Consider the following 26,317-nt stretch of genomic DNA (forward strand, 5'->3'; position numbering starts at 1 on the left):
CTGGCTCGTTCCAACTGGGGATGTGTGCGCCATTTCTCAACATGCAACACATGTCTGCATTTGGCAGGTGACTGCTGCACTATATTCCCCGAGGAATGACTACATAAAGTTCTCCATGACCGCCCAGGCAATGTGGGCTTCTCCAGGATTACTGGCTTCCCAAAGGTACAGGGCTGCATTGATTGTACCCACATCACCTCGCGAGCACCTTTGGAGGATTCCGAGATGTACAGGAACAGAAAAGGCTTCCACTCCATTAATGTGCAGCTTGTGTATGATGACATGCATTGCATCATGATGTGAGGTACCCTGGGGGCACCCATGATGTGTTCATCCTACGTGAGAGCGTTATATCTGCCATGTTTCAGCAGCAGCCAGAAGGGCACAGCTGGCTACTCGAGACAAAGGGTACGGCCTCGCCACCTGGCTCATGACGCCCCTACGCGTAACCCAGACAGAAGCTGACTGGGAATATAACATGTCGCACATTGCGACGTGCAGCATAATAGAGAGGACCATTGGCATCTTGAAACAGCATTTCCGATGCCTGGACCATTCTGGAGGCTACTTGCTGTACTCCCCTGAGATTGTCGGTCAGTTCACTGTTGTGTGCTGCATGCTGCATAACTTAGCCATCATGAGGCAGCAGCAGCTGGTAGTAGAAGACCCACCCGAGGTGAGAGTGGCCGATGATGAGGAGGAAGATGCAGATGATAAGAAAGAGGAGGAAGAGGACAAGGAAGCCATGCAACTACCTGAACCGAGAGCATAACAGCGGAGGAGGGCGGGCCATCGTGCCCCTTTAACGATTGCTCGAGCCTTGCATCAGCAGCTCATCCGTGAACACTTTGCTACCTGAAGGCTCAGCGGCAACTATTCCACATGGACCATGTTTACTGATTGGACCTGTTCTGTAATGTTGTGTTGTGTTAATGGAACAAATGATGGAAATGATTCTTGTTTAGTTCAAAAAGTTGCGTTAATAATGGAACAAATAATGTAAATGATTGTTATAATTTAAAATATATTTTATTCAAAAGTTTACCAAACATTTGTTTGTACTTAACTTTAATAAAAATATTCTTGTATCAAGCTTTAAAATTTTCACTTAAGATCACTTACAAACTTTAAGATCATTTACAAACTCTAAGATCACTTAAACATAGAAACTGAAATTTACAGTGCAGAAGGAAGCCATTTTGTCCGCGCCGGCCAACAAAGAGCCGCACGGCCCTTGGTCAGCAGCCCTAAAGGTTACAGATAAACTTATGAACAATGACGGAAAGGCAAAGAGCATCCAGCCCAACCAGTTCACCTCACACAACTGCGACACCCCTTATACTGAAAACATCTACACTCCACCCCAACCGGAGCCATGTGATCTCCTGGGAGAGGCAAAAACCAGATTAAAAACCCAGGCCAATTTAGGGAGAAAAAAATCTGGGAAAATTCCTCTCCGACCCATCCGATCGAAACTAGTCCAAGAGATCACCCTGGCCGTATTCTATTCCCTGCAGTAATTACCATTATATCTGCGCTGTCCAACAAAAGGTCATCCAGTCTAATCCCAATTACCAACTCCAGGTCTGTAACCCGGCAGGTCACTGCACTTCAAGTGCCCATCCAACCATCTCTTAAAAGTGGTGAGGGTTTTTGCATCCACCACTCTTCCAGGCAGCGAGTTCCAGATCCCCACAATCCTCTGCATAAAGCCCCCCCTCAAATCCCCTCTGAACCTTCCACCAACCACCTAAAAACTATGCCCCCTCATAATAGACCCCTCCACCAATGGAAATAGACCCTTACTATCCACTATGTCCAGGCCCTTCAAAATTTTGTACACCTCGATGAGGTATCCTCTCAACCTCCTCTGTTCCAATGAGAACAAACCCAGCCTATCCAATCTGTCCTCATAACTAAGATTCTCCATTCCAGGCAGCATCCTAGTAAATCTCCTCTGCATCCTCTCCAGTACAATCACATCCTTCCTATAATACGGCGACCAGAACTGCACGCAGTATTCCAGCTGTGGCCTAACCAAAGTATTATACAATTTAAGCATAACCTCCCTGCTCTTATATTCTATGCCTCGTCCAATAAAGGCAAGCATTCCGTATGCCTTCTTAACCATCTTATCCACCTGGCTTGCTATTTTCAGGGATCTGTGGACAAGCACTCCAAGGTCCCTTTATTCATCTACACTATTAAGTGGCTTACCGCTTAATATGTATACCCTTTCCTTATTAGCCCTCCCAAAGTGCATCACCTCACACTTACCAAATTTTAAACTTGCAAATTTAGATAACTTACAAAAAAATTTTAATTTGAGAACAATTACAACAGTAACAACAATAACAACAACAACAACAGCAGCAAAGAAAGGCTGCACCCATCTCTCCTCCACCTTATTCTAAGACCGCCCGTTGCGCTTGGTCTTGGTGACTCCATGACCCCTGCCCGCAGGCGGTGGTGCAGTGTTTCTTGGGTTGGTACCAAGCTTATGCTTTTGAACATCTTGGGTAATGTGCACTTCTTGATGGGGAGGTGGGGGGCAGCCAGTAATGTGGAAGGCCGGGCTTGGGATTAGAATGGGAGTGGCAGTTGATTCTGACAATGGGCGCGTTCCCTTATTACAGCAGCTAACTCCAACATTCCCTCCCTCATGTGCCCTGACAATGTCTCAACTACCTCCAACATTCCCTCCCTCATGTGCCCTGACAGTGTCTCAACTACCTCCAACATTCCCTCCCTCATGTTCGCCGACTGTGTCTCACCTACCTGTGACATGCCCTCCCTCATGTTGAGCAAAAGTGTGTCAACTACCTGCAACATTCCCTCCCTCATGTTCACTGACAGCGCATCAGCTACCGGTGGCATTCCCTCCCTCATGTGCACCGACATTGTTTCAGATGACTGAGATATTCGTTCCCTCATGTTCCCAGACAGTGTTCCCATTTCTCTTGAGAGTGTTGCTACTTCTCCTGACAGTCCCGTACCTCATCACCCACCCCACTGATGGTGTCCAGGAGAGTTCGGGTAAGGTCAATGCTCTCAGCACTCAATTGCCATCATGTGAACCACATCTGTTAGATCCTGCACCTCAGGAGAGTGCAGTCGAGCTCTCCTTCCCCTCCTCACCCTGGGTGTGGCTCGCAGCATCCCACTGAGACCCGCAGCCTCGGAAGGTGGGGCCTTGGGTATGCATTGCTGCATCTCACTGGGACCCGCAGCCTGGGACAGTGGAAAACCATGGAATGTCCCACCAACACTCAAACCACTACTCAGGGAAGGGGCTAGCACCTCAATGGCAGCACCTGCACCTCTTCTAAAGTGAATACAACAGTGAGGGCTTCATCCATTTCCTTCCCCTGTCCCTCCCCCTCACCCCATGCTTTTGATCTGGAAGGTAGGATTGGAATGTGTTCTCCTCTTCAGGCCTGTCCTCGTCTGATTCGTCAGGGTTGGCCTCAAGTTTTGCAAAATATAACAGAACAGACAAATGGTTAGCGGCAGAGGAGGGGGGAGGGTGGCATGAGTAGGCACACACAGCACAAGCAGCAGGCTCATTTGAAGGACCACGATGAAGATAGCACATTGCATCAACCGAAGCGTAGGTGATGGAGACCTTCCCATGAACCGAAGCCTGGCCAGACTGTGGAATTTGCAGGACTTATCCTCTCCCTCGAGTGTGGGCCCAATTTGTGCAGTGGTGGTTGCTTTTCTCCAGGCAGGACCCATCAAAGCAGGGACCCTCTCTTCCAAGGGTGTCAGTGGGTGCAGATTTGCTGGGCCTCCTCCTGTTCGAGTTCTTTCACGTTTGTTGTGTGCCACTTTCCTCTGCAAAGATGAAAATATAACTTTTTGGTGAGGGTGTCTTTCTGCTGGGTGGGACATATACAGCTGGTCAGATTTACAATTGCAATTCCATTGAATAAATGAAAATATTACTTACAATAACTACTTGACCAAGGTCCTGCCACTTCTTTTTGCACTGACCTCCAGACCTCGGGATGGTCACCATTGCACAGTAATCTTCTGCAAATTGGTTCCAGCGTTTCTTCATCCCTTTTGGTGAAATTTTTGTGTGACCTCTGCTGGTGTCCAGCTCGTGCCATCTGGCCTCAATTACACTAACCAACGCCTCTGCTTCATCTCGTGAGAAATTCTTGGTTCTTGAGCCGCGTTGCATTATTGTATTGCAGCTCAGATTTTTCCACTGAGAATTAAAGTTCTCACACACAACTGGCTCTTTAAAAATGGTCGATTGCAGCCTGGGAGCTGTACTGGGCATGCGCGTCCACAGGAATCACGTTAAAAACGTTCTTTATTTTCGCGCATGCACAGAAGGGGCGACATCGTTTTTTTCGATGCAGACATTAGGCTCCATCCCCCGAGGCTACAGGACAGGCTGCGCAGCGCCAATTTCAATAAATAGAATAGGGAAACTTGCTACATTTATTTTTGGAGCAGTTCTGGCCTAGAAAAATGGGTGTAAACTCTGGCAGTACGCCAAAAAATGGTTTTGGGGAAAATTGATCCCAAAATGTTTATGGGTGTGTACTGCCTGCATAGAGTGTTTCATAATAAAAACAAATTTCATGTTCTCACCCACAGATATTTTGTCACGACAAAATCAAGTTTCACCTCCTTTCGTTGGCCGAATTACTTTTGAAAATTTTGGGTTGGGTGCTTGTTTTGGCAGTCACCAACAATACAGATACTACCGGCTTTCCAGATTTTTAACCTGTTAGTAGCAGCTAACATCAGCTTTCACATTTTCCACTTTTTAATGTCACGGAGAGTAAGGAGCTGCTGATTTTTCCCAATTAGGTATGGCCAAAATTCTGACTTTTAGGTGTCAACCATGTGTTCTGGCTGTAAGTCAAGTGACAAAGTTTTAAGCTTTAATCCAAGACCTTACTACTTGAAGAAAGTTTCTGGCTGCTTTATTTTAAATTAAGAAACTGAGGCATAAAGTACAGGATTGGAAATGGGAGAGGAGACATCAATTTACACACCCTTCTTATTTCATGCATCTTCATTCTGTTGAAATCAATGCTAATCATACTGTCTCCTTCTCTTAGTCATTCTTTCCCAGAACCTCCAAACTGTGGGACTTACTGCCTCCCTCATTCAACCTTTTCTTTTTACAATTTACAGGGGGTATTTTAATTCCAAGTTTGGCATCACCATAACCATCACTTCTTGGTGTATCTTATCTACTCTTTTAAAATCTTTTTGGGTTTCTGAAGTATGTATCTGAATTTCTCAATTTAAAAAAATGCCAAATTTTGTGATGCAAAAGCATGGACAGGCAGACTCAGTAGTCACAAAAATCTAAATATTAGTCGACATTAAGGTAATTAAAATGGGTGGCAAATTAGGAAACAAATATTGACTGGAAACAGTGCACCTTGGAGGTGACTTCTCTCATCAATCCATCAGGGTGCAATGGATGTGCAACACACTGGAAGTGCACTGTACCTAGAAGTACAGTAGGTGCAGCTGCCTGTATTTCCCAGACAGGCGTATTAGTCTGCAGTTGGCATGCGGTGGCTGTATGTGACAGCCTTCCATTGGGGACAGGGCAGTTGAATGTGGGAGATTGGCTGTTGAGGTAACTTTTGGGTAATTGATGGTATAGTCGGTCTGTTGAAAATCAATGGGCCCAAATTCGTGTTCCCCTTGGATTTGTATGAGGTACGCACGAGGTACACACGCGTGGGGTCCCTGCAAGTTCCGGGTTTAGCCATGCGAAGCGCATGCGCCTAAACCCGGAACTTGCGACGTCAAGCATTCTCTTGACAGATCGCACGCCTTTGAAAATAAAAGGCCTCAGCAGGCGGAGATTTGGCCTATTTTCCAAACTCCTGCCCAGCAAATCTCCTTCAAATCCTTACGCCTGATAAAAGCAAGCGTATGGCGTAAGGCCTGCTTTTATCAGCGTAAAAATTTTAAAGCAGAGAATAATAAATTTTTTTCAATAATTAAAAATGTTTAACTCCTACTAAGTAAGGTAAGTTTATTGTTAGACCCTTTAAAATATGTAAATTTATTTTTCAAAAAATTAAATTTTTGTTTTAAATAATTAATTAAATTCCATTTTGATTAATTTTGTTTTTTTAAATTTATTTTCAGTGTTTGTGTGTTTTGGGGGGTATTCCCATTCATTTATATACGGAATTACCATAAGTATGAATGGGGATCCCCCTACTCCAATAGGTTGGGCCGGCCCACATGATCCTAGTGATGCATACGAAGCCCAGACACTCCTGGGATAAGTGTACCTCTACGATGCCTTCACATACAGGTCCAGGATCGTAAGTCTCCGAACCTCTGGGACCACCAGGTACTTTCGTAGAAATGTTTGCGGTCAGAGGCACCCATCATGGGAAGCCTTCGACAGCACAGTCTGGGCTATTATGTTATTTTGTTCTTCCCTTTTTAAAAACATTAAGTTCTAGAAATTGGTCCACGCTTTCAACCTCACCTACACCCTCCCCGTAAATATTGGGGCCAATGGCTCTATGCCTCTGCATAAATCTGCATGGTAATAACTTCAATTTTTATTAACTTGTTAATCTGATTAATTCCAGACTCACTTGGAATTAAATACTCATTGTTTTTATTTGTCTGTGTAGCACAGGAATCCGGTGCAACTTCTTCAGTAATTACCTACTAAGATCTTAAAAAGCAAATTTCATCCAGTTTGCTTTTAGGAACAGGAATAGGTCATTCAGACCCTTGAGCCTGATCATGGCTAATCTGTATCCTAATTCCATCTACCTGCCTTGGTTCTGTAACCCTTAATATCCTTGCCTAACAAAAATCTAGCAATCTCAGTTTTGAAAGTTTCAATTGACTTTTGCGGGAAAAAGTTCCAGATTTACAGTATCCTTTACGTGAAGAAGTGCTTCCTGACATCACCCCTGAACATCTAGCTCTAATTTTAAGATTATTATCCCATGTCCTAGACTCCTCACCAGAGGAAATAGTTTCATTCTATCTACTTTATCAATTCCTTTAATCATCTTAAACAGCTCAATTAAATCACCACTTAATCTTCTACACTCAAGGGAATACAAGCTGAGCAACCTGTCCTCACAATTTAACCCTTTTAGTCCAGGTATCATTCTGGTGAATCTGCACTGCACCCCCTCCAAGGCCATTACACAGAACTAAATGCAGTACTCCCAATGGGGTCTAACCAGAGTTTTATATAACTTCCACCCCTTGACATATACACATACTCATTAGGAACATGTGTAACACAGTATTTGCAAATTGTCATAAGAAGTTTGTATGGAAATGGTCATTGTGTGAATGACCTGTATGAACTTCAATTTAATAAAATAGATCTTGCAATACATGTGTTTATGGTGCCCCCTAGTGTATTTGTATAGCATACGGAAATGCAGGTGCTTTCACCATCCACTTATTGGGATGTTACTAACATCCTAAGACAGACTAAAGCTTTACATACACAATCCTGTACAGTTGTTATCATTCACTTTTCAGGTTCACATTTTCAAAAGAACCCATGGCACTATTCAAAGAGTAGGGGAATTCTCCCGGTGCCCAAGCTAACAATTATCTATCATCCAATATCACTAAACCATCTAATCTGATCATTTATCTCATCGTTGTTTGTGCAAAATAACGGGGCTGAATTTGCGGTCGAAGGCTTCCCCGCGGGCAGATGCCTCCGACCTGCAAAAAATCTACGAACTTACCTGGCTCTTGCGCTCCTGGGTCTGTGGGCATAGGCCGGCGTAGAGGCTCACGTATCCCAGGTACAGAACTCCCATAAGTATGAATGGGGATCACATAAAAAATACCTCTACACATCAAATACATTTTAAAATGAATTAAAATGGCCTTTAATTAAATATTTAAAACAAAAATTTAATTAAAAAAATATGTACATGTTTTAACTGGGCTAAAAATAAACTTACCTTATTGCACAGGGTTTTAATGTAGAAATGATTGAAAAAAAATTTTTTTTTCTGTTTGTAAAACACTTACGCTGGTAAAAGTAGGCCTTACACTTGCTTTTACCAGGCGTAAGAATTTCATGGGCATTCGCTGGGCAGAAGTTGGGCAAATAGCCCAACTCTCCACCAGCAAATGCCCTTTTCCTGGGGATTCATACAATTTGTCAATCAGCGCATGCCTAAACCCGGAACTTGTGCAGCCCCTACAGGCACATGCGCACCTCATACACGTCTGTAGGGGCCGCAAATTCAGCCCCAATAAAACTGATCATGAGAAAGAGATTTTAGGATTACCAATATGTAAATAAAGCTCGTTCATTTTAGCCATCATCATTTCAGAAGTGAATGCACATGCTTGACCAACTTTCTTGACTTTGTTTGAGAAAATGACATGTTAAGTGACATTGGAAAGTACTATGATGTAGTGTACGAGAACTGTTAAATTGTGGAGTCTTTTCTAACCTTCTTATTCTGGATTGTTTCAACTCTCATATCTTAGATAGCTTTCATGGGCAAATTCCAACTCTCCATTCCTTCAGCAATATCTATATTCTTGTTTTTGGTTATATTGCAGGAAATGAAAAACAAACCCCTTCCAGTAATTACTTTAGCTCCTGGACTTATCCTATATCGCCATATGTTCTCATTCCAGTCTTCAAAATTGGGGCAGCATCACATCAGAGTTTAAAATATGAAACAAATTTATTCTTACAAAAGATGAACAGGCAAATAAGTAGGTCATATAATAGTTATTTATTATAGTAGACATGGCTCCTCAACTAGCTAAGAAGGTGGCTCAAATAGATCTGTGATAGTAGATTCAATACTTGACATTCCCAGGCATTTGCTGTCAAAATCAACAAAGCTAACAGAATTCTGAACTACAATTACCAAATCCATAGAGTAAGCCAGAAGCTGTCATACTGAAACTCTATAGTGCCTTAAGGCTCGACACATTTCTGGCCATCAATGTACACTGAAAACAGAAATCTATGAAAGTACATTGGAAAGAGCCAAGAGGCTGACATACAGACCTTAGGGCTCTTCAGCCATGACAGGAGCAAATGAGACAATGACTTACAGAAGTTATGAGTGTCTTGGGATATTCACCATTCATCTGGATGGGTGGAGCTGCAACAATACTGAAGGAGCTTGACACCATCCAGGATAAAACAGTTTGTTTAATTGGACTCCATGCTACTGTACTCAATATTCACTCTACCAGCATTGTGGTCACAATATATACAATGTGCCGCAGCAACAGGTTACTTCGACAGCATTTCCCTCAGCTGTGACCTCTATTACTAAGAAGGACAAGAATAGCACCATCAGCTCCAAATTACCCCCATTATACTAATGTGACACATCAATGTCCCCTCATCATTGCTGGGTCAATATCCTAGAATTCCTTAGCCAACACCATTGTGGGAGCACCATCACCACAAGGACTGCAGCTGTTCAAGGGGAAAGGCCACCACCAATGATCCCTTTAAATGCGGTCATGCAGCTCTCGGGACCATCCGCACAGCCCGCTTGCTGGCTTTTCAATGCGGAAAACCGTGCTTGCATGGCATTTTGAAGGGGGTCACGCAAACCCCCCCAAAAAATAAGAGGGAACATTGCCTACCACCATGTTCTCAGGTCAACTAGGAATGTGCAATTAATGCAGCCTTTCCAGCATCGACTACATCCCCAAAATAGTATACAAGATACTAAATGCAATAGGAAGTTAATCTGGAGCAACATTTTAAGTTAAATAATGACTGTAAAACAAGGGAACATAAGTAAGAACTGATAAAGAAATGAATTCAGGACTGATGTCAGGAAGTACTTATTCATGAATAGAGTCATTAATATCTGCGATGATCTCAGGGATAGGGAGTTGGAGCCAGATTTCTAGAATCATTCAAGAGACAGTTGGACTGTGATGGAGAAACAAAATGCTTCTACTGAGCATCCACAGTTCTCTTGGGTAGAGAATTCCAAAGATTCACAACCCTTTGGACTGTGAACCTGTTTTCGACACAGCCAGGGGTAACATTTTTTCAGCATTAACCCTGTCTAGCCCCTTAAGAATTTTATGTTTCAATTAGATCATCTCTCATTCTTCTAAATTCTAGGGAATATAGGCCTAGTCTGCTCAATCTCTCCTCGTCGGGCAATCCCCTCATCCCAGGAACCAGTCTCCTTGAACAGTTGCAGTCCTTATGGAGATGGTGCTCCCACAATGGTGCTGCCTAAGAAATTCTAGGATATTGACCCAGCAATGATGAGGGGACATTAATATGTCAAATCAGTATGGTGGGGGAATTTGGAGGTGATGTGCTATTCTTGTCCTTCTTAGTGATAGAGGTCACAGCTGAGGGAAGTGCAGGTGAAGTAACCTGTTGCTGCAGTACATCCTGTTGCACTCTCTCTAAGGCAAGTATGTATTTCCTTAGGTAAGGAGACCTGAACTGTACACAGTACTCCAGGTATGACCTCACCAATGCCCTTTATAACTGTAGTAAGATTTCTTTACTCTTATACTCTAATCTCTTTGTAACAAAAGCTAAAATACCATTTGCTTTCCTAATTGCTTGCTGTACCTGCATGTTAACTTTCTGTGATTCATGTACAAGTACATTCAGGTCGCTCTGAATGCAAACATTTCTCAGTCTCTCACCATTCAAAAAATATTCGGGTTTTTTTGTTTTTCCTACCAAAGTGGATAACTTCACACATCCCCACATTGTATTCCATTTGCCATGTTCTTGCCCGCTCAGTCAACCTGTCTATATCTCTCTGCAGTCTCTTTGTATCCTCCTCACTGCTTACGTTTCCACCTAACTTTGTATCATCAGTAAACTTGGATACGTACACTAAGTCCCTTCATCCAAGTCATTAATTTGGATTGTAAATGGTTGGGGCCCAAGCACTGATCCTTGCGGTACCCCGTTACAGCCTACAAACCCGAAAAAGTCCCGTTCATTCCTACTCACTGTTTTCTGTCCATTCACCAATCCTCAATCCATGCTAATATATTATCCCAATGCCACGAGTCCTAATTTTGTGTAATAGCCTCTTGTGTGGCACTTTATCGAAAGCTTTTTGAAAATCCAAATACACTACATCCACTGATTCCCCCTTATCCATCCAACCAAATACATTTTCAAAAAACTCTAGCAGATTTGTCAAACATGATTTCCCTTTCATAAAACCATGTTGACTGTGCCTAATCATGTTACGATTTTCTAAGTGCCCTGTTACCATGTCCCTAATAATAGATTCTAGCATTTTGCCTAGTGGAGAGAGCCAAATGTTAAAATAACAATTCTAGTGCAGCCCCAAATCAGTGTGACTTCAGAACAAGCAAAATAACAAAACTAATACCTCCTAATTTGCAGGAGGCATCTTGTACAATATATTTACAATATTTAAGTGAGACAGAGTGCCATGTGTCCCCTTTAACCCCTCCCTCCTCCCTTAATTCTCTAGTTGACTTCGCAGGTATTCCTTTATAAACCATGAATAGCTTCTGAACGGGACAATCAACTAACTGTAAAATACAGCATCAGTTATATTTTGTATGTAGGCACCATACCTATTCGCGTACTAGATCGTTTTCGATGTTGGGATTTGGGGAAAATGCCGGTTATTTCTACAAAAGAATCCGGCATATATTTGTCAATTGAAGGGCGATAAAAGTTGCGTAAAATTCATGACGTGAAAAACATACACCCGGCAACGTCATAATTGATACCGTTTTGACATTGTGATGTCCCACCTTTTAATGGATAATCCAAATGATTGAACATCCTCATTCTTTAACAATGTGTGCATCTTCGGAAGAACGCTGTGTATTTGCGTGAACCTTCTAAACTAAGACACATGTTACAAAATGGTCAGAGGTATTCGATTTGTAGTGCGGAGAAGTGCAATCTATCAAAACCCCCAAATTAACTGGGACGGATAAGGACGGACAACCAAAATCAGCAAGTAAATCCGAAGCGAAGATGAACTCGAATTGCTTCACTGTGAAGACGGGAGCACTAGTAATTGACATGGGATCGGGCAGTTGCAAGGTGGGATATGCCGGTCAGCCCAGGCCTGATTCCGTAGTGGCATCCATAATGGGATACCCGAGAGGGAAGAGTAAACGTACCCACATCACTGTGGGTAAAACGGTCTCAACCGAGCCAGATCTCAAACTAATTCAGCCAACCCGACACGGAATCATTGTGGACTGGACAGCGGCAGAAGATCTCCTCCGACACGTATTTTATGAGGATCTGAAGATTTCTCCAGAGGAACACGCAATCCTAATCTCAGACCCTCCTCTCAGTCCTACCACCAATAGAGAGAAGATCGCAGAATTTCTATTCGAGCGTTTTAATGTTCCTGCCATGCACGTCTCTTACCAGTCAGTGCTGTCCGTGTATTCTTATGGAAAAACCACGGGATTGGTGGTAGATTCTGGTGATGGCGTGACCCATGCTGTCCCCGTTCATGACGGCTACATCATGCCTGATGCAATCAGCCGAATAGACATAGCTGGTCACGATCTCACCACTTACCTAACAACGCTGCTCCGTGAGACAGGTAACGCATTTCATGAGAAAGCCAGGTACATAGTAGAAGACATCAAGCAGAAATGCTGTTATGTAGTGGTTGATTATCAAAACGAGATAAACCAGCTTGATCAAAAACATCTTGTGGACTATGAGCTACCAGATGGTCATGTCATCACCATTGGAAAAGAAAGATTTACATGCCCAGAAGCTCTATTCAATCCATCGATCATGGGGTCAAACGAAGAAGGTATTCACACAACGACCATCAACAGTTTGAAAAGGGTCCAGCCCCAGGTTAGGCAGCTCATCTACGACAATGTTCTGTTGAGTGGGGGATCGACATTATTCGAAGGCTTTAATTTTCGTTTCTGCAAAGAGATTTTTGATAGAGCTCCCATTGATATTAAAACCAAAATCCACGCTGTCCCGGAGAGGAAGTATGCTGTCTGGATTGGAGGCTCCATATTGGCCTCACTACATGCCTTCCAGTCTTTGTGGGTTCGTCAGGAAGATTATAAAGAACGAGGCCCATTCATTGTGTATCGTAGGTGCTACTGAGGCCATTGTTTTTTTGTCCTAATATAGTTTCAGAGAGTACTAAACATTTTAATTTCAAAATGTCATTTTGAATAAAGATGATAATAAAGGATTGGTATATCAGCTGTTGCTGGTTATTACTTTTCCCAACAAATATTCAAAGTTGTTAAGGCCAATTTCGAATATCTTTCTTTGTAAATTATTATTAAGGCCACCTTCCAGATTTATTGTACCATTTTAAGTACTTTATTAGAAATGAGTTTTCGGATAGTAACCCATCAAAGAAATGTACCTATGTAAAAATTCACATAGTTTGCTTTATTTTATTGGATTTGGGATTTTTCTACGGTTTGAGTCGCCTCGTCTGGTGTTCATGGAGCGGTAATATCCTCAAAATCGGGTCGGCAGTCTTCCTGCCCAATTAAAACTGGCGCTGCATCCGGCTCTATTTCAAAAGGGGCCTACAGTCAGGTGTTCAAAGCAACCTCTTGATTCAGATGATAGGCTCGTTCAACCTGACTGCCTGCCTCTCTTCCACTCTTACATCCGGTCCAGAGTGTCCTTGGAGATGGAGCACGCGGTGTCCACCGGTACGCTCGCGGCCTTCCGCGAGAGGTGGGCACCGGAGGGACTGGAGTGCATCATCACGCCCGGCAACCAAATTTTAATTTGATTTTACGTTTTAAAGTTTAATTTGTTTTAATTGCCGGTGCTTTTAGTGTCCCCCTTCCCTTTTATAGGGGGCACTGGGGAAAAATTGTGATTTTAGTGCCCAAAAAAAAAACCAAAAAAAAAGAAAAACACAAAAAAAAAACAGAAAAAGGAAAAAAAAAAGGGCCTTGTAAATGTCTGGTGTGTCACCCAGGTAGGGTGGCACGGTTTAATGTCTTTTGTTTTTGCAGATAAACTCCAAAAAGAGTTTCAGATGATAGGCCACTTTCAGATGGCAATCGGGGTCCTATATACATCACAGCACCTCGATCTCCATATTACATAGGAAATGGTTCAAACAGTTCCATGATGATGAAAGAGAAGAGGCCCCCTAAAGGTTAAGTAATGAATTTGTTTTGTGGGCTCTGGTGGATCCAGAATGTACCTCCGGGCCCAAAAAATAATCTGGCCAGCTGATGCCCCGTGACCGCCACCCGTCGAGATCACAAGCCACCCCTGCAACTTACCTTGCTGGCGGCAACTCCTGCCCGATTTCCAGTTTTGAATCTGGCGAGCTGGGTCGGTATGCCGTTTGGTGGCTGAAGCTCATTTGATGAATTTAAATGGGGTTGGAGCCTCAAACTCACAGAGTTGACTTCATCACCGGAATAGCTCGCCAACCCGGGTGCTCCATTAGTCGGACGGCTAAAAGTCAACATCTGCCCCCAATTATGCACAAGGCTCAAGTTTTTGATTATTATGCAAATTAGGGGAAGTCCCATAATGCGATTGGAGCAACAACACTTGCATTTACCTTGCATTTATATAGTGCCTTAAATGTAGTAAAACGTTTCATGGGATCAGTATCAGACATAATTTGACACGAAGCCATGTAAGAAGATATGAGGACAGGTAACCAAAAGCTTGATCAAAGACACAGGCTGCAATTTTCACCTAAAAAAATGGGTGGGTTTGGAGCATGGGGACAGGTAAATTGTTAAAAATGTGATTCCCAACCTGATCTTGCCTCCAACCCAGCCACTTCCGGTTTTGACACGGGAAGCTGGACAGGTGATCAATCCGCTCTGGGAAAGTACCTAAATTTAAATATTGTCATGAGGCTGAAAGATTCTTTTATCACCTCCATTTTGAATTTAACTGCTTGTGGACGGGTTTCACACAATTCGTGAAACCCGGCAGTTAAATCGAGGTGGGGACTGCTGCACCCAGGAGGTAAGTGGCTTTATACCTATCTCCTGGACCAACGGTCCTTGCCTAACCCACCCCCACGATTGGATACCCCACCACGTGGCCTCTGATCGCCTTCCACCGCCCCCCAGATCTCCGATCTGCACTATGAGGCCTCTGCCCCCCCACCCCACCGATGATGCTGAGGCCGGTCATAATCCTCCTGTAGCCAGACCCCAACCCCCGGCGAGCCACCCCCCCCCCCAATTTTCCACCCCCTCCCGATCACCTGCCAATCCTCCAACCCCCTCCCGATTCTCCAGCTGACCCCCACCCCCTCCACAACCCCCCATCCTCAAGCATGCCAACCCCCGACCATGCTGACCCCCCGATCCATGACCATGAACTCAGCGCTAAGGTCCAAGTTTGCCAAGGTGACATTAAATTGGCCTTGCACGCTAATGTCACCTTTCATTTAAATCTGCAGGGCCATCGATCTTACCGGCAGCGCTGCCAGGCCTTGGAAAATGGCAGATGCATTGGGACCGCCATCAGCTGGCGAAAGAGTGGCGGCTGCCCTCTTTACGCTACCTTTTGCCAGTAACGGGTGGCATTAATCTCGGGATTGCTACCAGTGCCACGTGCTAGTCAGAGTAGGAATCGCAGAATAGCTCAGATGAATACGTGGCTTGAGCAATGGTGCAGCAGGGAGGGATTCAAATTCCTGGGGCATTGGAACCGGTTCTGGGGGAGGTGGGACCAGTACAATCCGGACGGTCTGCACCTGGGCAGAATCGGAACCAATGTCCTCGGGGGAGTGTTTGCTAGTGCTGTTGGGGAGGAGTTAAACTAATATGGCAGGGGGATGGGAACCAATGCAGGGAGATAGAGGGAAACAAAAAGGAGGCAAAAACAAAAGACAGAAAGGAGATGAGGAAAAGTGAAGGGCAGAGAAACCCAAGGCAAAGAACAAAAAGGGCCATTGTACAGCAAAATTCTAAAAGGACAGAGGGTGTTAAAAAAACAAGCCTAAAGGCTTTGTGTCTTAATGCAAGGAGTATCCGCAATAAGGTGGATGAATTAACTGTGCAAATAGATGTTAACAAATATGATGTGATTGGGATTACGGAGACGTGGCTCCAGGATGAGCAGGGCTGGGAACTCAACATCCAGGGGTATTCAACATTCAGGAAAGATAGAATAAAAGGAAAAGGAGGTGGGGTAGCATTGCTGGTTAAGGAGGAGATTAAGGCAATAGTTAGGAAGGACATTAGCTTGGATGATGTGGAATCTATATGGGTAGAGCTGCAGAACACCAAAGGGCAAAAAACGTTAGTGGGAGTTGTGTACAGACCTCCAAACAGTAGTAGTGATGTTGGGGAGGGCATCAAACAGGAAATTAGGGGTGCGTGCAATAAAGGTGCAGCAGTTATAATGGGTGACTTTAATATGCACATAGATTGGGCTAACCAAACTGGAAGCAATACGGTGGAGGAGGATTTTCTGGAGTGCATAAGGGATGGTTTTTTAGACCAATATGTCGAGGAACCAACTAGGGGGGAGGCCATCTTAGACTGGGTGTTATGTAATGAGAGAGGATTAATTAGCAATCTCGTTGTGCGAGGCCCCTTGGGGAAGAGTGACCATAATATGGTGGAATTCTGCATTGGGATGGAGAATGAAACAGTTAATTCAGAGACCATGGTCCAGAACTTAAAGAAGGCTAACTTTGAAGGTATGAGGCGTGAATTGGCTGGGATGGATTGGCGAATGATACTTAAGGGGTTGACTGTGGATGGGCAATGGCAGACATTTAGAGACCGCATGGATGAACTACAACAATTGTACATTCCTGTCTGGCATAGAAATAAAAAAGGGAAGGTGGCTCAACCGTGGCTATCAAGGGAAATCAGGGATAGTATTAAAGCCAAGGAAGTGGCATACAAATTGGCCAGAAATAGCAGCGAACCTGGGGACTGGGAGAAATTTAGAACTCAGCAGAGGAGGACAAAGGGTTTGATTAGGGCAGGGAAAATGGAGTGTGAGAAGAAGCTTGCAGGGAACATTAAGACGGATTGCAAAAGTTTCTATAGATATGTAAAGAGAAAAAGGTTAGTAAAGACAAACGTAGGTCCCCTGCAGTCAGAATCAGGGGAAGTCATAACGAGGAACAAAGAAATGGCGGACCAATTGAACAAGTACTTTGGTTCGGTATTCACGAAGGAGGACACAAACAACCTTCCGGTTATAAAAGGGGTCGGGGGGTCTAGTAAGGAGGAGGAACTGAGGGAAATCCTTATTAGCCGGGAAATTGTGTTGGGGAAATTGATGGGATTGAAGGCCGATAAATCCCCAGGGCCTGATGGACTGCATCCCAGAGTACTTAAGGAGGTGGCCTTGGAAATAGTGGATGCGTTGACAGTCAGTTTCCAACATTCCATTGACTCTGGATCAGTTCCTATGGAGTGGAGGGTAGCCAATGTAACCCCACTTTTTAAAAAAGGAGGGAGAGTGAAAACAGGGAATTATAGACCGGTCAGCCTGACATCGGTAGTGGGTAAAATGATGGAATCAATTATTAAGGATATCATAGCAGTGCATTTGGAAAGAGGTGACATGATAGGTCCAAGTCAGCATGGATTTGTGAAAGGGAAATCATGCTTGACAAATCTTCTGGAATTTTTTGAGGATGTTTCCAGTAGAGTGGATAAGGGAGAACCAGTTGATGTGGTATATTTGGACTTTCAGAAGGCGTTCGACAAGGTCCCACACAAGAGATTGATGTGCAAAGTTAGAGCACATGGGATTGGGGGTAGTGTACTGACATGGATTGAGAACTGGTTGTCAGACAGGAAGCAAAGAGTAGGAGTAAATGGGTACTTTTCAGAATGGCAGGCAGTGACTAGTGGGGTACCGCAAGGTTCTGTGCTGGGGCCCCAGCTGTTTACACTGTACATTAATGATTTAGATGAGGGGATTAAATGTAGTATCTCCAAATTTGCGGATGACACTAAGTTGGGTGGCAGTGTGAGCTGCAAGGAGGATGCTGTGAGGCTGCAGAGCGACTTGGATAGGTTAGGTGAGTGGGCAAATGCATGGCAGATGAAGTATAATGTGGATAAATGTGAGGTTATCCACTTTGGTGGTAAAAACAGAGAGACAGACTATTATCTGAATGGTGACAGATTAGGAAAAGGGGAGGTGCAAAGAGACCTGGATGTCATGGTACATCAGTCATTGAAGGTTGGCATGCAGGTGCAGCAGGCGGTTAAGAAAGCAAATGGCATGTTGGCCTTCATAGCAAGGGGATTTGAGTACAGGGGCAGGGAGGTGTTGCTACAGTTGTACAGGGCATTGGTGAGGCCACACCTGGAGTATTGTGTACAGTTTTGGTCTCCTAACCTGAGGAAGGACATTCTTGCTATTGAGGGAGTGCAGCGAAGGTTCACCAGACTGATTCCCGGGATGGCGGGACTGACCTATCAAGAAAGACTGGATCAACTGGGCTTGTATTCACTGGAGTTCAGAAGAATGAGAGGGGACCTCATAGAAACATTTAAAATTCTGACGGGGTTAGACAGGTTAGATGCAAGAAGAATATTCCCAATGTTGGGGAAGTCCAGAACCAGAGGTCACAGTCTAAGGATAAGGGGTAAGCCATTTAGGACCAAGATGTGGAGGAACTTCTTCACCCAGAGAGTGGTGAACCTGTGGAATTCTCTACCATAGAAAGTTGTTGAGGCCAATTCACTAAATATATTCAAAAAGGAGTTAGATGAGGTCCTTACTACTAGGGGGATCAAGGGGTATGGCGAGAAAGCAGGAATGGGGTACTGAAGTTGAATGTTCAGCCATGAACTCATTGAATGGCGGTGCAGGCTGGAAGGGCCGAATGGCCTACTCCTGCACCTATTTTCTATGTTTCTATGAATCTTTAGCCCATAATCGAATTGAATGGCAGAACAGGCTCGAGGGGCTGAATGGCCTTCTCCCTGTTCATATGATTCTATTGTGTAGTCATCAAATTCCTTGCTGCAAAGAATCCAGGTGCTCTGAACTGCGCTTGATGCATTCAACCTGTCAGCTACTTCGTCCCAAGATTTCTGCACCATGGTCTATGAGCCTATGACTCCGATGTGGGAGAGAAACTTCCTTTGGCGTTTAACAGCATCTCCATCAAAGGAGTCCCTACTTCTTCCTGTGTTGCTGGCTAACATTATTCACCGTGGCAACTTCCAGGCAAAACCAACAAAATATGGTCACAAGGCCTAAGTCAGCAACACAATTGTAAGCAGCAGAACAAAAGCACAGCTCTTGAAGCAGAACAACAGACAAGACAGCTGTGGAAGCAAAAACTGTACCTTTTAATAATATCTTGCTGCTAAACACAAAATTATTACCTGTTCAATGAACGTACACCCAACCAAAGCTGCACCTCTGCCCAATGCACACATTCTCAATCCAAGTGAACAGTGTCACAAAGTACCAGCGCACTTCCAATTTTGTCCAAATATGCACTGGTCACGGAAGTATCAGGGCCTACTTATCATAGATGTGAATCAGTAATGTTTCATGCTGTCAGTCAGTTTTCCCTCAACACTGTCAGCATGTCCGTTTGCTGACCAAAATCAGTCTTTTTTGAGGCACATTTTAATTAGTCACCCAAGAATGCACTGAATTCTTCTTTAGCACATTCCCGAATCAGTAGAGTTCCAGACATGCCTGAAACATGTAAACTTGTGCACATGTTTATTCTGTATGAACGAATGAGCAAAATTGTTTGAATTGGCACCTTTAGAACATGCACAAATGCTGAATATGTGTGCACATCCACAGAGATTTGGAGCAAAATACTTACACAAATGAAGGAAAAGTGGAAATCTAGTGGACTGGGAGGACCATGATCTTTTTGAATGGCGGAGCAGGCTCGAGGGGCTAGATGGCCTACTCTTGTTCCTAATTCTTATGTTCTTATGTTCTTATGTTCTGATTGGGAAGGCTATATACAGGACTATATAAGGATACAAAGAAAGTAATGAGATGCAAAAATGAAATATGAAAAAAGGTGCAAGAGATATCAAATCCAACAGCATATTTTAAATAAATACATTAAGAGAAAAAGAGTGGTAAAGGAGAATGTGGGCCCATTAAAGACAGATGTAGGTAAGACAATAAGGAAATAATGGACTTGTTATCATCATCATAGGTGGTCCCTCGAAACAAGGATGACTTGCTTCCACAGCGAAAAGGGATGAGTTCACAGGTGTTTCAATGAAGGACCTAATATTCCAGATCCCGAACTACATCTTGAAGGGTGGAAGATGCCTATGCGTGGATTATTTTAATGTGCACACCAGTCACCACACAGGCTTGACAGAGCTCGGTCTTGGTCCAGTGGCAAGAGTTAACCAAGATGACCGGAGACCAGCTCTGCTGCACGGACCTAGTGCCCACACATATCGCCTGTGCTGCCCCTGGGCCCTCGCATCTTCTGGGCCCCAAACTCTCGCTTCTTCTGGGCCACGATCACATCCCTCTATGAACTCTTGCCGCTCCTTCGCCCTACCCCAACCTCCCTCCTTTACTGTGACATTGGCAGCATCCTCTTTAGTAAAAACAGATGCAAAGTACTAATTTAATACTTTAATGCCTCCTGCCTCCTCAAAAAGATCTTTTTGGTCGCTAATCGGTCCCACCCATTTGCTATTTATATATTTATAAAAGACTTTGAGTTCCCTTTTATGTTACCCGCTAATCTATTCTCGTACACTCTGCTCCTCTTATTTCCTTTTTCAGTTCTTCTTTGTATTTTATATATTCAACCTTGTTCGCTACTGCATTATTGTTGAATTTTAATCTCGATATCTTTAGTCATCCAGGGAACTCTATCTTTGGATACCCTTCTTTTCACCCTCAAAGGAATGTGTCTAATCTGTACCCAAACTAGCTCCTCCCAGAAATCCTCCCATTGCTCATTTACTGTTTACCTGCTAATCTTTGATTCCAATCCGCTTGGACCAGAACCCTTTTCAACTCACTAAAATTAGCCCTCTTCCAGTTGAATATTTTCACGTTTGATTTTTCTTTGTCCTTTTCCATAACTATTCTAAACTGCTCCGCACTGAAACATGCTTCACTTGCCCCATTCATTCACCAGAACTAGGTCCAGTACGGCTTCCTTCCTTGATGGGATGGAAAAAGTTCCCTTGTACACATTTCAAGAATTCCTCTCACTCTTGCCCTTTACAGTACTATTTTCCCAGTCTATATTAGGATAATTGAAGTACCCTGTTATCACTACTGTAAAATTCTTGCATATTTCTGCAATTATGCTGCAAATTTGTTCCTCTATCTCCTTTCCACTATTTGGTGCGTTATAGTATACACCCACAGCGGGTTCTGATAGCATGTCCTGACAGGTGTTGGGAAATAATTGTCTCCAATTTCACCTGAAGAATTCTAGAGGCTGTTGATCAAGCTTGTTTCTGCCTTTCCTTCCTCCCGCTGCACAATAAATAGTTCATTCTCCACCTATGATAGTGTTTACAGGACAAAATATATGGCTACATTGTATCCAGTTTCATAGTGAAGCAAGAGAACAAAATACTACTGATACAATGGAACCTAAAAATAAGTCAAGGAAAGAAGCTTAGTGGATTTAATATAAGTAATGAAATGGTAATAGAGAAAATAATGGCCCTTAAGATCATCAAATATCCAGGATCTGATGGTTTTCACCCCATAGTATTAAGTTAAATAGTTGAAGAAATTGCAATGTGTTAATCACAAACTAAAGCTCTAGATCCAGGAATTTGCTTTTGGTTTACAAAATTGCAAGTTTCACTCCATTATTTAAGAAAGGAGAGAGAAACCAGGTAACTACAAACCCGCCAATTTAACATCAGTTGTGGTGAAGTTACTGAAATCTATCATCAGAGACAAAGTGACTGAGCAAATGAACAATTATAAGCTGGTCAAAGAGAGTCTGCATGGATTTGTAAAGGTCACGTCTATTTGCAATACCAGATTGCTGATTGGTCCTCTTGGAGGACAAGACTAGATTTCTAATTGGTCCACTTGGAGGACGAGACATACCCAGCAGTTTATCTGGAATGTGTAATTAGATCCTGCCTGCCTAAGTAATCAAGTACTTTGCAATGTGTAACTAAAGCCATTATATTGACCACTAGGTTCCAAACACAGCTCACAGAAAACAGACAAGGCTCACTCTCGTGGGTTAGGACCGTTCCCCCACCAAACAAGTTCCTTCCCCTCCCCAACAAGTTCCTAACCTCCTCACCACCCGAGTTTTTGACTTTTTCGCTTCCCTCTTCCACCCTCCCCCCACCCTGCCCAAGATCCTGACCTTTCCTCCCTGCTCAAGTTCCTGACCTCCCCCCTTCGGTTTACTGAGTTTTCCCCCCAACAAGTTCCTGACTTCCTCCTCCCCCCTCCACCCCCGCCATTGATGGGGCATTGTGTGTGGATCATGGATTGTTAACAGGTTTATTGGGTATGAAATGAATATTAACAGTGGTTCCTGACCTCTCTCCCCCTCTGAGCTCCACTCCTGACACCCTCCGATCCTCTCTCTTCTGCCCTCTGATCTCTCTCTCTCTCCCTCCGTCTCTCTCTTCCCGGTCTCTCTCTCCCCCAGTTCCTCTCTCTCTCCCAGTCTCTTTCTCCCTCTTCCCGGTCTCTCTCTCCCAGTCGTTCTCTCCTTGTCCCCAGTCTCTCTCTCTCCCCACTCTCAATCCCCCCCCCATCCTCTCCCCCCTCCCCCCCCGCCCCCGCTGATCCTCTCTCTCCCCTCGCTGATCCTCTCTCTCCCCCCCCGATCCTCTCTCCCCCCCCATCCTCCCTCCTAATCCTCTCTTCCCCCTCCCCGATCCTCTCTGCCCCCATGATCCTCTCTCTTCCCCCGATCCTCTTTCCCGCCCCCCCGATCCTCTCTCTACCCCTGATCCTCTCTCTACCCCTGATCCTCTCTTGCCCCCATAGCTTCTCTTCCCCCATCCTCTCTCCTCTTTCCCCCCTTGATCCTCTCTTCCCCCCAGCCTCTCTTGCCCCCATCCTCTCTCTTCTCCCCATCCTCTCTCTCCTCACCCCAACCTCTCTCTCCCCCTCGGCCCCCCCCCCACCCACCTCTCTCTCCCCTTTTGAGTCTTGATCTTCCAACGGATCCCCTGACCTCCTCACAGAGTCAAGTAAAGTGTGGCCCACTGTGCAGGCTACAACTAGATACTCACATGCGCGGCTCCGGTATATCACAGAAGGGCGCACATGTGTTCGTGCAAATAATCACAGCGATTTGTAACGGGTAGGTCATGTCTGACTGATGTAGTAAATTTTCTTGTGGAGGTCACTAGCGTGATACATTGCGGAGTCTCTATGGATGTCATCCATATCGACTTCCTGAAGGCAGTTGATATGTTTATGCATGAGAGATTATTAACAAAAATGAAAGAGTAAGGAATTGGAGGTAATCTTGTGACATAGGTTGCCAATTGGTTGGGAAATGAAAATCAGAGAATCGGGATAAAGGGAATGTTTCTTGATTGGCGGGATGTGACAAGTGGTGTTCCCCAGGAATCTGTATTGGGACTTCAGTTTTTCACCATATATGTTAATTACTTTTCTGAAGGAACCAAGAGTCGTATATCCAAATTTGCAAATGATGCAAAGTTAGGAGGCTCAGTAAGTTATGTAATTGGGAGTAGGAAAATGAGGAAATCGAGTGGAGGTGAATTATGGAACTGGAGTCAGAAGGAAAAAAAGATTATCAGTCCCTCTATCATCTTATAATATGGTATGAATTTATTTTCATATTTTGACCAGAAACAGGCAATTGTTATTCATTATTACAGCTTATATGTTGGACTAAGATTCATGGATAAATATATTTTGTTAATTAAGTAATCATTGTGAGTTCAAATAATTTTGTTGATCCTGCAGTCTTTCTGAAATTTTTAAATGGAAGGAGATCCAAATTACACCCCATATGTTTTGGGTACAGGACTATTGTTAATGGAAATACTTTTAGATTTCAGCTGCTTATATTTTCCAGAAAAATAAAAACTTTCTCTTTGAATTTACTTTGTGGATAATGAATATAGAATCTGCAAGGTCGAAGATTACACAAAGCACGGGGGGATAAAAACCCTTAACAAACCCTATTTTAATGTTTAACAGTGTCTTCTTTGAATGGTGTTAGGAGACAGTGTTGATTTAGATAGCCTGTACACACTTTCTACACAGCCAACCATAGTTCATGTGCACATGTATTTAAACTATCATTAGGGTTAGGGTGCTATGGCAGTTTAAAGGTAAAATTTAAAATAAACAATTTCAAGGATATAATGGAATGAATACTAGTTTTGCAACTATAAGCGATGAAATATTTGGCCAAGAGTTACAAATTCGACACAACTGTGCAGTAATTCACAGTGCAGAAGAATAATTTTTCATGGACAGTCCTCAAGTGTTCAGTATTTTGCATGTCACAAAATGTAAGACTCGTTTTCATCTGCGTATAAGATTATTTTTCAAGGCCGTTGGTGCATATTTCAACAGATTATTATTGAACCGATTAAGGGAACGGGTTTTAAATTAATTTTAACATGTGGCCAACCCTTCAAAGTAATTTATTTCTAGATTTAAAGATACCGACAGCAAAAGTTGCCTGAGCGGCAAGTTGCATCTCACCACCGTCATAATTGATGAAGTAAAATGTGACTATGATGTCCTGCCGTGTAGGGGTAGATTTAACAAATTTCAGCCCTTGTGCTTTACTAAATTGATATCCTGGCTATCAAATACAGCATACCTGTCTGGTTGATCTTTGAAGACTTCGAAAATGTTACAAAAAATTCAAAGGCCGCCGTCTCGCACTGTGGATAAGACGAAAATATCAAGACCGCCGTCATTATCCGGATCGATTAAGGATGTCAAACCAAAAGATAAACCAGATCCTGTGTCACAGCCTAGAATTCCAATTATGAGAACGGGTGCACTGGTAGTGGACATTGGATCGGGGAACTGTAAGGTGGGGTACGCCGGCGACCCAATGCCCCAGTCACAGGTTGGGTCAGTGGTGGGATACTCGAGAGGGAAGACTAAACGTAACGACATCACTGTGGGTAAAACGGTCTCAATCGAGCCAGATCTCAAACTAATTCAGCCAACCCGACACGGAATCATTGTGGACTGGACAGCGGCAGAAGATCTCCTTCGACACGTATTTTATGAGGATCTGAAGGTTTCTCCAGAGGAACATGCAATCCTAATCTCAGACCCCCCTCTTAGTCCCACCACCAATAGAGAGAAGATCGCAGAATTTTTGTTCGAGCGTTTTAATGCCCCTGCCATGTACATCTCATACCAGTCAGTGCTGTCCGTGTATTCTTATGGAAAAACCACAGGGCTGGTAGTAGATTCTGGTGATGGCGTGACCCATGCTGTCCCCGTTCATGACGGCTACAACATGCCTGATGCAATCAGCCGCATAGATTTAGGCGGCCACAATCTCACCACTTACCTAACAAAGTTGCTCGGCGAGGCAGGTAACGCATTTCATGAGAAAGGCAGGTACATAGTAGAAGACATTAAGCAGAAATGTTGTTATGTAGCCGTTGATTATGAAAAAGAGACAAACTTGACTGACCAAGAGTACCTTGTGGACTATGAGCTCCCTGATGGTCATGTCATTACCATTGGAAAGGAAAGAATGAAATGTCCAGAGGCTCTCTTCAAGCCATCAGTCATGGGATCAAACCAAGAAGGTATTCACATGATGACCATCAACAGTTTGACAAGAGTCCAACCCCAGGTTCGGCAGCTCATGTACGATAACGTTCTGTTGTGTGGGGGGTCGACAATGTTTGAGGGATTTTATTCTCGGTTTTGCAGAGAGATGTTTGCTCTAGTTGCCAAAGACACCAAAATCAATATCCACGCTGTACCGGAGAGAAAGTATGCTGTCTGGATTGGTGGCTCCATATTGGCCTCACTACATTCCTTCCAGTCTTTGTGGGTTCGCCAGGAAGATTATAAAGAACGAGGCCCATTCATTGTGCATCATAGGTGCTACTGAGATTGGTTTGCTCTGCTGCTATGCAGTGAGATTTGAGGAAAAAGGTGGTTGGTTCATTTATGAATGAAATACAAAGCTGCAGTGTTAGGTACAAAATGTCAAAAAGGCAATAAATAGTATTACAACTGTTATCAGTAGTGTAATTCTTTTTTCACCTATTTGTAAATAAGACTTATTCGTTTTACTCCTAAGCTAACTTGAACATGGAAACAATTCTTCGGGAAAGAATTAAGAAGGGTGCTCTGGTCTTTATCATCTCTCTTCAATGACAGCAAAATCAAAACCAGGTTATGGTCTATAAG

General features: G+C 43.7%; 2 protein-coding genes across 2 annotated transcripts; both read left to right on the forward strand.

Moving 5' to 3' along the window:
* Positions 1-637: 637 nt before the first annotated feature.
* On the forward strand, positions 638-13,105 carry LOC139229016 (actin-5-like). The gene is made up of 2 exons (XM_070860679.1): positions 638-766; positions 11,900-13,105. The coding sequence occupies exons 1-2, from the start codon at positions 638-640 to the stop codon at positions 13,103-13,105; spliced, it is 1,335 nt and encodes a 444-aa protein (XP_070716780.1).
* An 11,674-nt stretch (positions 13,106-24,779) lies between these two features.
* Positions 24,780-26,015, forward strand: LOC139229017 (uncharacterized). Its single transcript, XM_070860680.1, has one exon. It carries the CDS (start codon positions 24,780-24,782, stop codon positions 26,013-26,015), a length of 1,236 nt encoding a protein of 411 aa, XP_070716781.1.
* The last annotated feature ends 302 nt before the right edge of the window (positions 26,016-26,317 follow it).

This window comes from Pristiophorus japonicus, chromosome 18 (genome assembly GCF_044704955.1).
Source record: "Pristiophorus japonicus isolate sPriJap1 chromosome 18, sPriJap1.hap1, whole genome shotgun sequence".
NCBI lineage: Eukaryota > Metazoa > Chordata > Chondrichthyes > Pristiophoridae > Pristiophorus > Pristiophorus japonicus.

Excerpts from the sequence above, each read along its gene's own strand:
- LOC139229016 (XM_070860679.1), top strand. The coding sequence starts at position 638 with ATGAGGCAGCAGCAGCTGGTAGTAGAAGACCCACCCGAGGTGAGAGTG. Across the intron at positions 767-11,899 it reads TGCAACTACCTGAACCGAGA|TGCGGAGAAGTGCAATCTAT; the intron begins GCATAACAGCGG and ends TTCGATTTGTAG.
- LOC139229017 (XM_070860680.1), top strand. The coding sequence starts at position 24,780 with ATGTTACAAAAAATTCAAAGGCCGCCGTCTCGCACTGTGGATAAGACG.